Here is a 10,792-nt window from a genome sequence, read left to right on the forward strand (position 1 = left end):
TAAATGATCAGATTATTAATCTATTATTAATCTAAACTAATAGCCACTGGCCTCGTTTCGGAACGATTCGCTGGCAACGTGAAAACTTATTTTTCCTCGATGTGATCGATAGTGTTCGACGACATGCGGTACCGGTGTCAGGACAAGGACAATCGAGTGCAGAGATGCCGTTGGTTCGATCTCAAAGGACTGCGACCCTACCGAGCGACCGCACACTGAGCAAGAGTGTAAAACAAATATCCCCTGCCCGATATGTAAGTTTTATAAGTTACATTCCTATGCACCGCTACAATCGTTCTTCGTGTCATTTGGAATGTGTTTATCGGTAGAATCCTTTCTGATTTCTCGCTTGCACGATTCGAAACGATTCTCTACGACCTCGAATCTCGTCGATGGTCGTCGATTCGGATGAATTGGTAAAAAAATATTTTATGATCGGTGAATTTTCATTTCAGATGGCGAAGAAATGACGCAGCCACTGATGCAACCGTACCCGCCTCCGCCAGTGTCAGAAAAATTGATCGATCAGCCGATACCCTCAGAATCAACGTAAGTAACTTCTCTGAAAATTGATAAAGATATACGCGCGGATATATATAAATCGATATGGTAATATGTATTCAGCCGGCCGAGGCGGACTCGGAGCTAGATATTTACAATATTACTACACACGTCGTGCAATCGTAGAGCTTCTCGTTGCGCTGTTCCTTCCCCCTTTTGATCAAAATAACAAAACTCGTATATAGAAAGTCTTAGATAGAAAGTCTTCCTTCTTAAAAGCATTCATTTCTTGACGTCAATTGATCTGTCCTGACAGATATACGATCTACTTTGCCTGTGGCTGGTTGTATCTGAGGTATCCCATTACTGTGTCTCTTTCTATTCTCTATCACTTTAACTCTTTCACTTCTGTGTTCTCTTCCTTTACTTTCTCTTTTTCTTCTAACTTCGTCGATTCCCTTCTCTCTAGCATCCACCCACCCACTTTCTTTTCTATTTGTTTCCTTGGTTTCTCTTTCTTTGTTCTTCTTAAGTTTTTCTTAACTCCTTCCCTTTCGCTATCCCATCCCAATAGCTTGCCTCTTGCCTTTTGCTTCTTGTCTCTTGCTTCTTGCTTCTTGCTCCTTGCTTCTTGCTTCTTGCTCCCGAGAAAGAGCAAGGCAAACCGACGTTCTCCTGTTTCTGCTTAATGTTTCTCTGTTCCTCCTTGTTAATCACCATCGCCACCGTCAGTACCCTCTTCTCCTTCCCCGCGTGCTCTACAATCTCTCGTAGATTCTTCGCACGCTTTTGTAACTCACCGCAAAATCTAAAAAGCTTCTCCTTTTTCAACGAAATCAGGGTTAAGCGAGTTTTAGAAGCATTTGACATTCTCGCCCTCTTACCAGCCTCCACGATGACTTACCACCGAACGCTTTACATCCTTTCTCCACCCTCTTCCCCGTTTCGTTTATTAACCATTTCCCTCAACCAACTTTAGGCTAGACGAATCCTCTTCCAGATTCGTTTCTTCTTCTTCTTCTTCTTCTTCTTCTTCTTCTTCTTCCTCTTCTTCTTCTTCTTCTTCCTCTTCTTCTTTTAGCGTATAGTGTTTTCTTTTTTTTGTTTATCTTAGCATTGCGTAGGCGCGTCAGCGAGAATATCGCTTTACGGCAAATGCAAACAGGAAAAACGACACCTGTCGCGTTCGTGTAACGTAATACACTTTCAGCGTTTCTTTATTTTATTATATTTTTTTCACCCTGTTTCCACGGTAAAATAAAAATCTCCGTTGCTCGTGGAAAATAATAGTAACCAACGCAACGCGACAGGCCTGTTTTCCGCTGACGCGCAACAGTTTTCCAACTTAAATATCTCTTCTTTGCTTGAAATTCCGGAAGCTTAATCTCCCTGTTTCTTAGCTAACTTTTTCCTGGCTGTTGCTCCTAATGCATTTATGCAGATTACGAGATTTACCGTGATTTAATTAGCGCATAACGCGAATGCCGTAGAACAAGCATTAGCATAGACTAACGACGATGATATTACGTAGATTGTTACGTTTGTTCCTTTGCCCCCTACAACGATGTCTTTTTCTCGTTTTTCAGCCCACGTTATACCACTGTAACTTTGTAGGCTTAGCATGCATTATTTAGATCGTAGAGCTGCCCTCCTTCTCTCATTTTCTGGCTCGGTACTTGTCGGACGAATTTTACACGAGCTTTCGCCGGATTCCATCCTCAGAACAAAAATCGCATCTCCCGTCAGAGAGAAATACATTAGTCGATTCATTTTTAATGGGATTTATTAAAAACAAGCTTTAATTTGTAATTCGTTAAAAAACAATTATATAAGGATTACTAGAGTAGGAGCACACTTTGATTTGTAATTAGTCGCTGTTTGCAAAAGATAAGAGGATATTGCCACCTTCTATGATATTATTCTTCGATATTATTCCTAGTTTTTCGTAACGCTGTATTTGTTCCGCGAACTGATATCGCCGATACACGAAAGCAAATTGAAAACGTTGTCAGCTAGAAGTCATTGATTGATGGACAAAAGTAGGTACTCGCGGATAAGTTCGAATGGGTGGCTCGATTCAATAGCGTTGAATAGAGAGGAGGGAAATGGAAGGCGCGGTTTTAAACGTAATCCTGGAATAACCGGCAGTTATTTATCTGACCTAATCGATGACAGGACAGATGTATGGGTCGCTCTATGTACTACGAATACATAGTCGGGAAACCAATAAATTCTACAGGAATAAAGAAGGGAACCAAAATATCCGAACGTGCACAAAGACACCACTTTTAATATATTCGAAATTCCTTCGAAGTTTGCCTGTTCGACCACTAAAATTAGGAATCGACGTTTTTCTTCTATCGTTCTTATAAAAGATATCGAATATATTCCTTCCACCATGTCAAATCGTACACTGATTTAAATCAGGAATCTTTACGAAATTTAATATGTCAAATTGCCCGATTCGAAAATAGAATTTCGTTTAGAAGTTACGAGCTTCATTTCGAAAACCTCGAACGGACTGTAAAAAGAAGGATACCTCTTCGGACACCATATCGAACTTATATCGTTAAACGAATGATCCTCCAGATTCATCGCGAAAGAATGGTCACCGTGTTCCGTCACATGTGGCGAAGGAGTCAGGCATCGAGAGGTCCGTTGCAAGATATACCTCGAGTTCAGTCGAACGGTGGCCGATCTTCCGGATCGACAGTGTTCAGGACCGAAGCCGCTCGAGAAGGAGAAATGCATGATGGGACCATGTAACCTGATCGAGAACAGCCTAACCTATGGCATCGATACTGTCGGTGATAGCGGATATGCCGAGCCAAGCCTAACTGACACCTATAGATCATCTGCAGGAAGTTCCAGCGGAAGTGGTTACGACGCTGGGATCAAGGTCGCTCCAGGAAGCGACGTGCAGACTACTTACTCGTGGAAGGAAGCTGGTTACACTCCTTGCAGCGCCACTTGTCTCGGAGGTAAAGGATATTCCGTTCTATAACTTGTTTCGTAACAGTGAAAATTAAACGCGTGCAAACGCTAAGGCGTGTGGTAGATGTTGTAAAGGAATTTTGCGAATTGTACCAAGCAAAACTGGGACGAGTCTCAGCGAGGCTTGAAATTTAACGGAGCAACAGAATGGAAATGGAATGCAAATTCACAGAGGAAACAAGAAACTTCAAAAGCGGCGTGACGAGTACGTTTCTTGATCGTCACGCATTGCACTCGCAAAGAGACTGTATTCGAAAACTCTGATGTTCCTTCGTCGAAGAGAATGTATGAAGTAACGTTTAAATGTTGTTGCTAATTCAAGCATAGCATTTCCACGCAGCTTATACCGATGCTTGGAAAATCCTTTTAATCGAATTATCTATCTTTCGTTCTATAAATACTATATTTAAGCGACTCTAATCAGCCGCAAACGTAAGTCAAGGAATTATCGGAGATCAGATCAGTAAGGATTAACGGTATGAATCTAGGTTCGTTCCGCATAGAGCGCTTAATTAGCCGGGATAATTCGACGCGATTGTACAATCAGCGGTGCTCGACGACGAGTTAGCCGATTGAATCGCATCGAACCGATAGATTAAAGTCGACTCGTTCCACGCCGGAACACAAATGTTCTCTCTCTCTCTCTCTCTCTCTCTCTCCTTCTCTTTCTACTGACCATCAGTTCTGCTAATTTTACCTTACTTTTTCATCGTGCAATAATATTTCAGGTTCTCAAGAACTGATAGTGAATTGCGTGCGAGACGACACTGGGAAGACCGTCATGCCATTTCTCTGCACCGCCGACACCAAACCGGAAGTTAGGATAAGGGTTTGCAACGATCATCCTTGTCCTCCCAGGTAACACGTCAAAAAACAAATTCCTAATCAAAAGTAACTTTTTCGCACTAGAAAGCCATTCCTTAATTTTTATATTATTTATAAATATTGCTGTATTAAACATGAAAATGAATGAAATCTTAATTCTACAGTTCTGATCTATTAGGTCGTCCAATAAGTTTGTGCTGTTCATTTTTCCGTCATGTAGATGCTTTAAAGCATCAGTCAGTTCCACTGTTATTTCTTTTATTTTTAATATCAATGTACATTTGACTTTGGAATATTCAAGATTTTAGACATCCGATGTACGAATAAACTTTCGGTTTTATCTGATCATAATCATAGTCATTTTGTCCTTGTCTATTTAAAAAATGTAACTGATCTTCAAAATTAAAATCGTTTTTAAATATTATATAATATTATATAGTATTTCCTTTTTAAAAAGGTCGCCTCACATTTCACTTATAATTCTTTAATACGTAAGGATCAAAACGCTCGCTATTCATAAGTGTTTTTCTCTCAGATATCTTCTGTAGACTGACTGCGATCTTAGAAGATTGATATGTTATCGCTTATCGTTCTCTATAAATCATTACATCATCAACGTTCTTCTATATGAAATAAAACACAGTATAAAGAATATGTGGACACATTGCGTCACAAATTCATTGGACGATTTAATAAGAACAACTTAATTTAGGTATTATTCTATTCGCAATTAGCCGGTCATTACGATCGATCTTTGTCCACAGATGGAACTTCAGCGAATTTTCACCGTGCATGAGCCCGTGCGGGATCGGTATACAAACACGTGACGTCACATGTATACACGAGGTGATACGCGGCACAGGTAAGATGGTCCCTGTGCCAAGCCACATGTGCCCGCAGCCACCACCAGCGGATAGACAATACTGTAACGTATGGGATTGCCCAGTTAAATGGAGTACAGGCAAATGGAGCAAGGTACTTTACCTCTGTTCAGTGAATTAAATGATATGATCACCTCGATCGGGACCCGGAGCTCCTCGATTGAATCATTTAAATGTTAATTCTATTAAAATTCAGCTCCACGAATTTAGCCGAAAATGCTATTATAACCGTTTGAACTGACCGATTACAATTACTACATTGTGGATATTTATGTATCCATAAGACATTTGAAAATACAAAAATACACAGGATACACAAAATATACGATACTATAAAATATCTAAAGTTTAGTACTCTGTATAATATTCAGTATACGTTCCATCGTTTTAATTACATTTATAGTTTAACTACTTGCTCGTGATTAAGTGAAATTTAATTCGATATCAGAGACAGTAATAAGAATTAGAATAAGAATTATTCTTGAAAAAAGGATTAAAGATAGTGAATGGTGATTTCAGTGCTCGAAAACCTGTGGAGGAGGTGTAAAGAAACGCAAAGTGACCTGCGAGCAAATAATGGCCCAGGGGCGTAAACAGAGTCGAGAGGACCGCGAATGCCCGTCTCAAAAACCATCCACGGAAAAACCTTGCAACACTAGAGCTTGTCATGATATGGATGCAGGCTCCCTGCCTATAATTACCAGTCAAAATACGACATACAATCAAACGGATTTGAACGCGAAGGTAGATTTGAAAATCGGCGGTGTCGCGAAGGTTTTCCAAGGCACATCTTCCATCAAGATTCGTTGTCCGGTTAGAAAATTTGATAAGTGAGTTTCTACCGTAATTCAATAAAAAGATAACATAGTCTAATAAAGACGCACCTACATAACATTGATATCAAAATTGAAACATTTTTAGAGCACAGATCGCATGGACCAAAGATAATAAAGAGCTGAGAAAATCGAGGAAATACAAGATTAGTAGGAAGGGCGCATTGAAAATTAATGATATAACATCCTCTGACGCTGGCGTTTATGCGTGTATAGGTAAATAGCTGAATCAATAAAATTGTAAAAAGCAAAGCATAACGTTGATTCTTGTGTTACAGCGGGAAATTCTCACGCGGAAACGCACCTGATTGTAAAATTTCGTTCGAAAGAACAGATTAGCAGCGAAGAATATTTACGATTGAGCAATTCCGTCCATCGACAACGAAACGCTAATTTGGACTCGGCACCAGCTAATTCAGGAGAAAGTCTCTACACTGATCGAGCAGGTACGAATCATTTATTTATAACGATTTGCATCTTGATTTGTTAATTAACAGTTCCATCCTGTACATTGTATCCTGAAGATTTTGAATAATTTAAATCGATCTTCTAATAGCTGCGTATGGAAACCGATTTGTTCCCATCGACAGTGAAGATCTAAGTCATGAACGAGCGGTGCCTAGCAAACCGACAAGAAAGCCACATCAAAAAAAACAAAAAACTAGCCCAACACCACCAGACTCCACGATGATACACAAGGAACACACTGTAACTTCGTTGAACCAGGTAAAGACTTCGGAGAGGAGATTTAAATTAAACTTCTCTTCTATTACCTATTATATTATATTACTTTCTTAATTTATAAATAACCGCATGATAAATTAATTTCTCGTCGATGATTCTTTATCCTTATGCTTCCTATACATGGGAATAACTTTATATGGTGGTGGATATTTATGGTCTAATATATCAGCCAGGATACCACGAATCCGTGGAATCGACTGCACCCTCCAGTTCAAGTGCCTCTACTCTCGTGCCGCACTTAACTTACTTTATATCGACATTAAAGGTGAGACGATGTGGGCGACTGTAAAATCAGGATTAGTATACTTTCTGGAACCATCTTCTTTGGTTTTACCTAACAAAATTATATTTTTCGTTTAAAATCACACCGTTATGTTCTCAACGGTTTTCTAGATACATTAATGTGTCACATAAAATCTGTAATGAATATTCCAATAGGAATATTGGCCGTTTCAAAGTGAGAGCTCTGTGGAAAGAGCTCACAGAACAGCTCCAGTGACGTTCATCGATGACGTAAGAAAAGAAGTAGTTGCAACAAAGCGTACTATGCCTGAGAGGAATCCTGGTTTGAGATACCAAGATGTGGAAGACAACTTGGACACCCTATACCGTAATACCGCTATCCCAGACGAGACTTTTGGGCCAGATGAAGAAAGGATATTCATCGACGTTGATCCATATGATTTAGACGAGTCTATGTTTGGATTGCGGCACAGCGATCCAGTGAAAATCACTCCTGTTGTGAGCAAAGGTGACTCACAACAGTCAGTTGTCGCACCTACGAAGTCTGGTATAGATTATATCGAAGAATCTCTAAAAAACGTCAAAAGACAATGGCACGATACATCTGAAGTTAAGAATCATTGGAGTTCTACACCTAAAAATCAAAATAAAGAATCTGTAAACTTGGTGACTCGCTCGGACAACATTGGTTTGGAGGTATACTATATTCCAGACTCAAAGCACAGCACACATAAGTTCGGGGAATCTCATGATAAAGAGATCGATCGAAAAAATGATGACAGTTCTGAAGATGAAAGTTTTTCTCCTACGATGTCGCTTAAAGAAACAGACTTAGTTTCAAAAAAGCCAAACACTGACGACGAGAAGACAGAAATTTTGAATAAGACAACAGATTACGGGGACATTTTTGAGGAAGAAATGAAGAAACGGAAAGTCTACGTTGAGAATGACACGGTTAACGATGGTATTCAAGCAGCAACAACGAGAGATTTGGAAGATGATTTGATTGAGCTGGCATTAACGGAAGATCGGGGATCTGAGGAAATGGAAAAGAATATCAAAAACTTGTCACGGAATCGAGAAGATAGTAACAATTCGTCGGAGGATACGACGGATTTTCAAGAACATTCGACTAGTGAAGAAATACAGAAAACGAACAAATCTTTGGATATTGCAACTAGCACCTTTGCTGGACCAAATGCCACCGTCGATTCTACGATCACGTCTCTTGGTATTTTAGGTAAATAAAATTTATTTCTCTAAAATGATAAAATAACGGTATACAAATTGTACTGTTTTTATTTCAAATATATAAAATGTACAGATACTACAGAGGATCTGGTTTTCGAATGGGTAACGACAGATTGGTCGAAGTGCTCCCAAACCTGTGGAGGAAGTGGATTTCAGGTAACTTGGAAAAGCCGATTCTTAACCAGGAAATAAATTATAAACATTAAATTGCAATTTTTTTTTTTTGCACCAAGATGCGAGGAGCCCAGTGTACAGTTCGCGCAGCGAAACCGATTGGGAACACAACTCGTACACCACCTCGAACAGTCATAGGGGCGACATTATGCGAAGACGCTGGACATCCGGTGCCTCAAAAAGTCAGACCATGCGGGTTTGGTAAATGTCCACAATGGCACATGACCGAGTGGACTCCGTGTGAAACATCTAGGTGCTTTAATTGGAAAACTGCGATGCAGAGACGCGATGTCACTTGTCGTTTGGTCGACGATATTGAAAATGGACAACAAAATATTACATTACTTGATCCTAACAAATGTGACGATACTACTAGACCTCTTCAGAGACAAGAGTGTTATAATGACGCCTGCAAAGGTGTCTGGAGAGTTGGAGAGTGGTCTGAGGTATTAAATATTAATTATCATTCATTTGTTTAATATATAATAATAGTATAATAACCTATATATATATATATATATATATATATATATATATATATATATGTATATAATATTGATGGTTTAGAATTGATGATTTCATTATTCATAGTGTACAGCGTCATGCGAAGAAGATGGTATCAAGTACAGAATCTTACAGTGTGTTTGGTATGGCACAAAGAAACCAGCCGGTAATGCATGCAGAGACATTCCACGGCCTCCTGTCATGAAAACCTGTAGAGGTCCACCATGTCCTCAAACACCTGGTAAAATATACTTAAAAACCTAGGATTCGCCTATGGATAAATCGTATAATAATAAATATAAATAACTACTGTTTTCTTTTTTTTTTTTCAGATGACTGCAAAGACCATTCACAACTATGTAGCAGAGTGAAGACAATGAATATGTGCAGGGTGCCCCTTTATCAGAAGCAGTGCTGTCAATCATGTCGCTAGACTCAAATAATCGATAGCAATTGTTGATATGAAAAGAAATGCTCTAGGTAAAAATTGATGTAATGAGAGGTGCGCGCGAGGAGAATGTCAGTCGTGGCAACAAATCGAAGGTTAATCTTCGCAAACGTTTGTCAAAACGCTCCCTGAAACGCTTGTCTGCTGAAAGAATGTAAGAATAAAAGATTACATTTGAATCTACGAACATAGACAGACAGCTGCAAAATATGTAAGACATATTGAAGAAACGGTATCGACCAAATTTACTTCCGCTGATAAATGTTCCCCATCCTTTCTCCGTGCCCTAGGGCAAATCGTGTTCGCGTCTGAACACCAGATTCTTGTTGCGCCCACTAAGAATCTAATTCCTAATTGTGTGCTAATTAAAGCTATAATTTTCGGACGTGTATCACGTGTAGTTTGGCACGACTCCTAATTGCGCACGCTCATACCCCTCGGAAGAACGAAGGAATCTCGGCATTCGTCCAAAAAGTTAAGAAATTATATTGTTAAAGTTCAATAAAAGCGGAGTACTAGGGAAGATAATAGTATCCTGGAAAGAGCTACTACGACGTGACGTGTCGTTGTCGTGAAACGGTACGTCGTCAAAAAATTCGTCTATCATTGATGTTACGAAAGACGAGCTTTATAAAGCTGTTCAAATTTTAGATGGAAATGTTACATATGGGTGGGGAGGGGTGAACGGAAATAGTAATCTCGATTGCACTGTAAAGGGTAGCACAAAAAGATTAATTCTTCGAGGCTTTATTTTTTTACATGTACTCGTATTTCTTCGATAACGCACGATCGATCTCTGTCTCGGTTCAACGTTTCGAAAACGCGCGCGGTTCTCGTCATCATCATTTTTATCGAAGACTGAGAAAATGCTACATATTTCTTCTATATTAATTTCGTAAAGTTCACCATTCTCATCGGACGTTAGCGAGAATCGAGGAATTCATTTCCATTTCTTACACCCCAAAGAGTCTTCACACACATTCCGCTGTACCCTTCCGAATAGAGGTGTGTTACACGCGTTTTGTTAATGTTTTAACACAGGAGTATATTTATTACAACGTTACTTCTAGGTTCGACGATACACGATATAAATTATTAAATGGGAGATGTTAAGTTAACGAATGATGAAGTATAAAAGTTACTAACGACATAAGTTATAAATGAATTATTATGCGCCTATAAGCGCCTCGCGAGGCGTACATAAGCCAATAGATTCTAAGCAATAAAATATATAGGTACTGTAATATACTATTTTGTTAATAACCTCTGGCGAAAATTCGTTAACATGACGTTCCACTGTTACATCCAAACGGCTCAAAAGAAACTTACATTTATGTCTCCGATCGCTCGATTGTAAAGATGGTCGCATTTACTTGTGTAATTAGATCACGATA

At 39.3% G+C, this 10,792-nt stretch overlaps 1 protein-coding gene across 1 annotated transcript in view; it reads left to right on the forward strand.

Annotated features, from left to right (window-relative positions):
- Positions 1 to 10,642, forward strand: part of LOC117204053 (protein madd-4-like) — a 252,796-nt gene extending 242,154 nt beyond the window's left edge. The window contains exons 11-25 of the mRNA XM_033441053.1: positions 113 to 254; positions 456 to 549; positions 3,091 to 3,482; positions 4,224 to 4,353; positions 5,085 to 5,295; positions 5,721 to 6,031; positions 6,123 to 6,250; positions 6,313 to 6,480; positions 6,591 to 6,760; positions 6,948 to 7,043; positions 7,217 to 8,261; positions 8,346 to 8,428; positions 8,506 to 8,892; positions 9,038 to 9,191; positions 9,283 to 10,642. Of these exons, the coding sequence (XP_033296944.1) occupies positions 113 to 254; positions 456 to 549; positions 3,091 to 3,482; positions 4,224 to 4,353; positions 5,085 to 5,295; positions 5,721 to 6,031; positions 6,123 to 6,250; positions 6,313 to 6,480; positions 6,591 to 6,760; positions 6,948 to 7,043; positions 7,217 to 8,261; positions 8,346 to 8,428; positions 8,506 to 8,892; positions 9,038 to 9,191; positions 9,283 to 9,383 (3,612 nt within the window). The 3' untranslated portion in view covers positions 9,384 to 10,642. The remainder of the gene's footprint in view (positions 1 to 112; positions 255 to 455; positions 550 to 3,090; positions 3,483 to 4,223; positions 4,354 to 5,084; positions 5,296 to 5,720; positions 6,032 to 6,122; positions 6,251 to 6,312; positions 6,481 to 6,590; positions 6,761 to 6,947; positions 7,044 to 7,216; positions 8,262 to 8,345; positions 8,429 to 8,505; positions 8,893 to 9,037; positions 9,192 to 9,282) is intronic.
- Positions 10,643 to 10,792: the final 150 nt, after the last annotated feature.

This window comes from Bombus bifarius, unplaced genomic scaffold (genome assembly GCF_011952205.1).
Source record: "Bombus bifarius isolate JDL3187 unplaced genomic scaffold, Bbif_JDL3187 scf7180000007977, whole genome shotgun sequence".
Taxonomy (NCBI): Eukaryota; Metazoa; Arthropoda; class Insecta; order Hymenoptera; family Apidae; genus Bombus; species Bombus bifarius.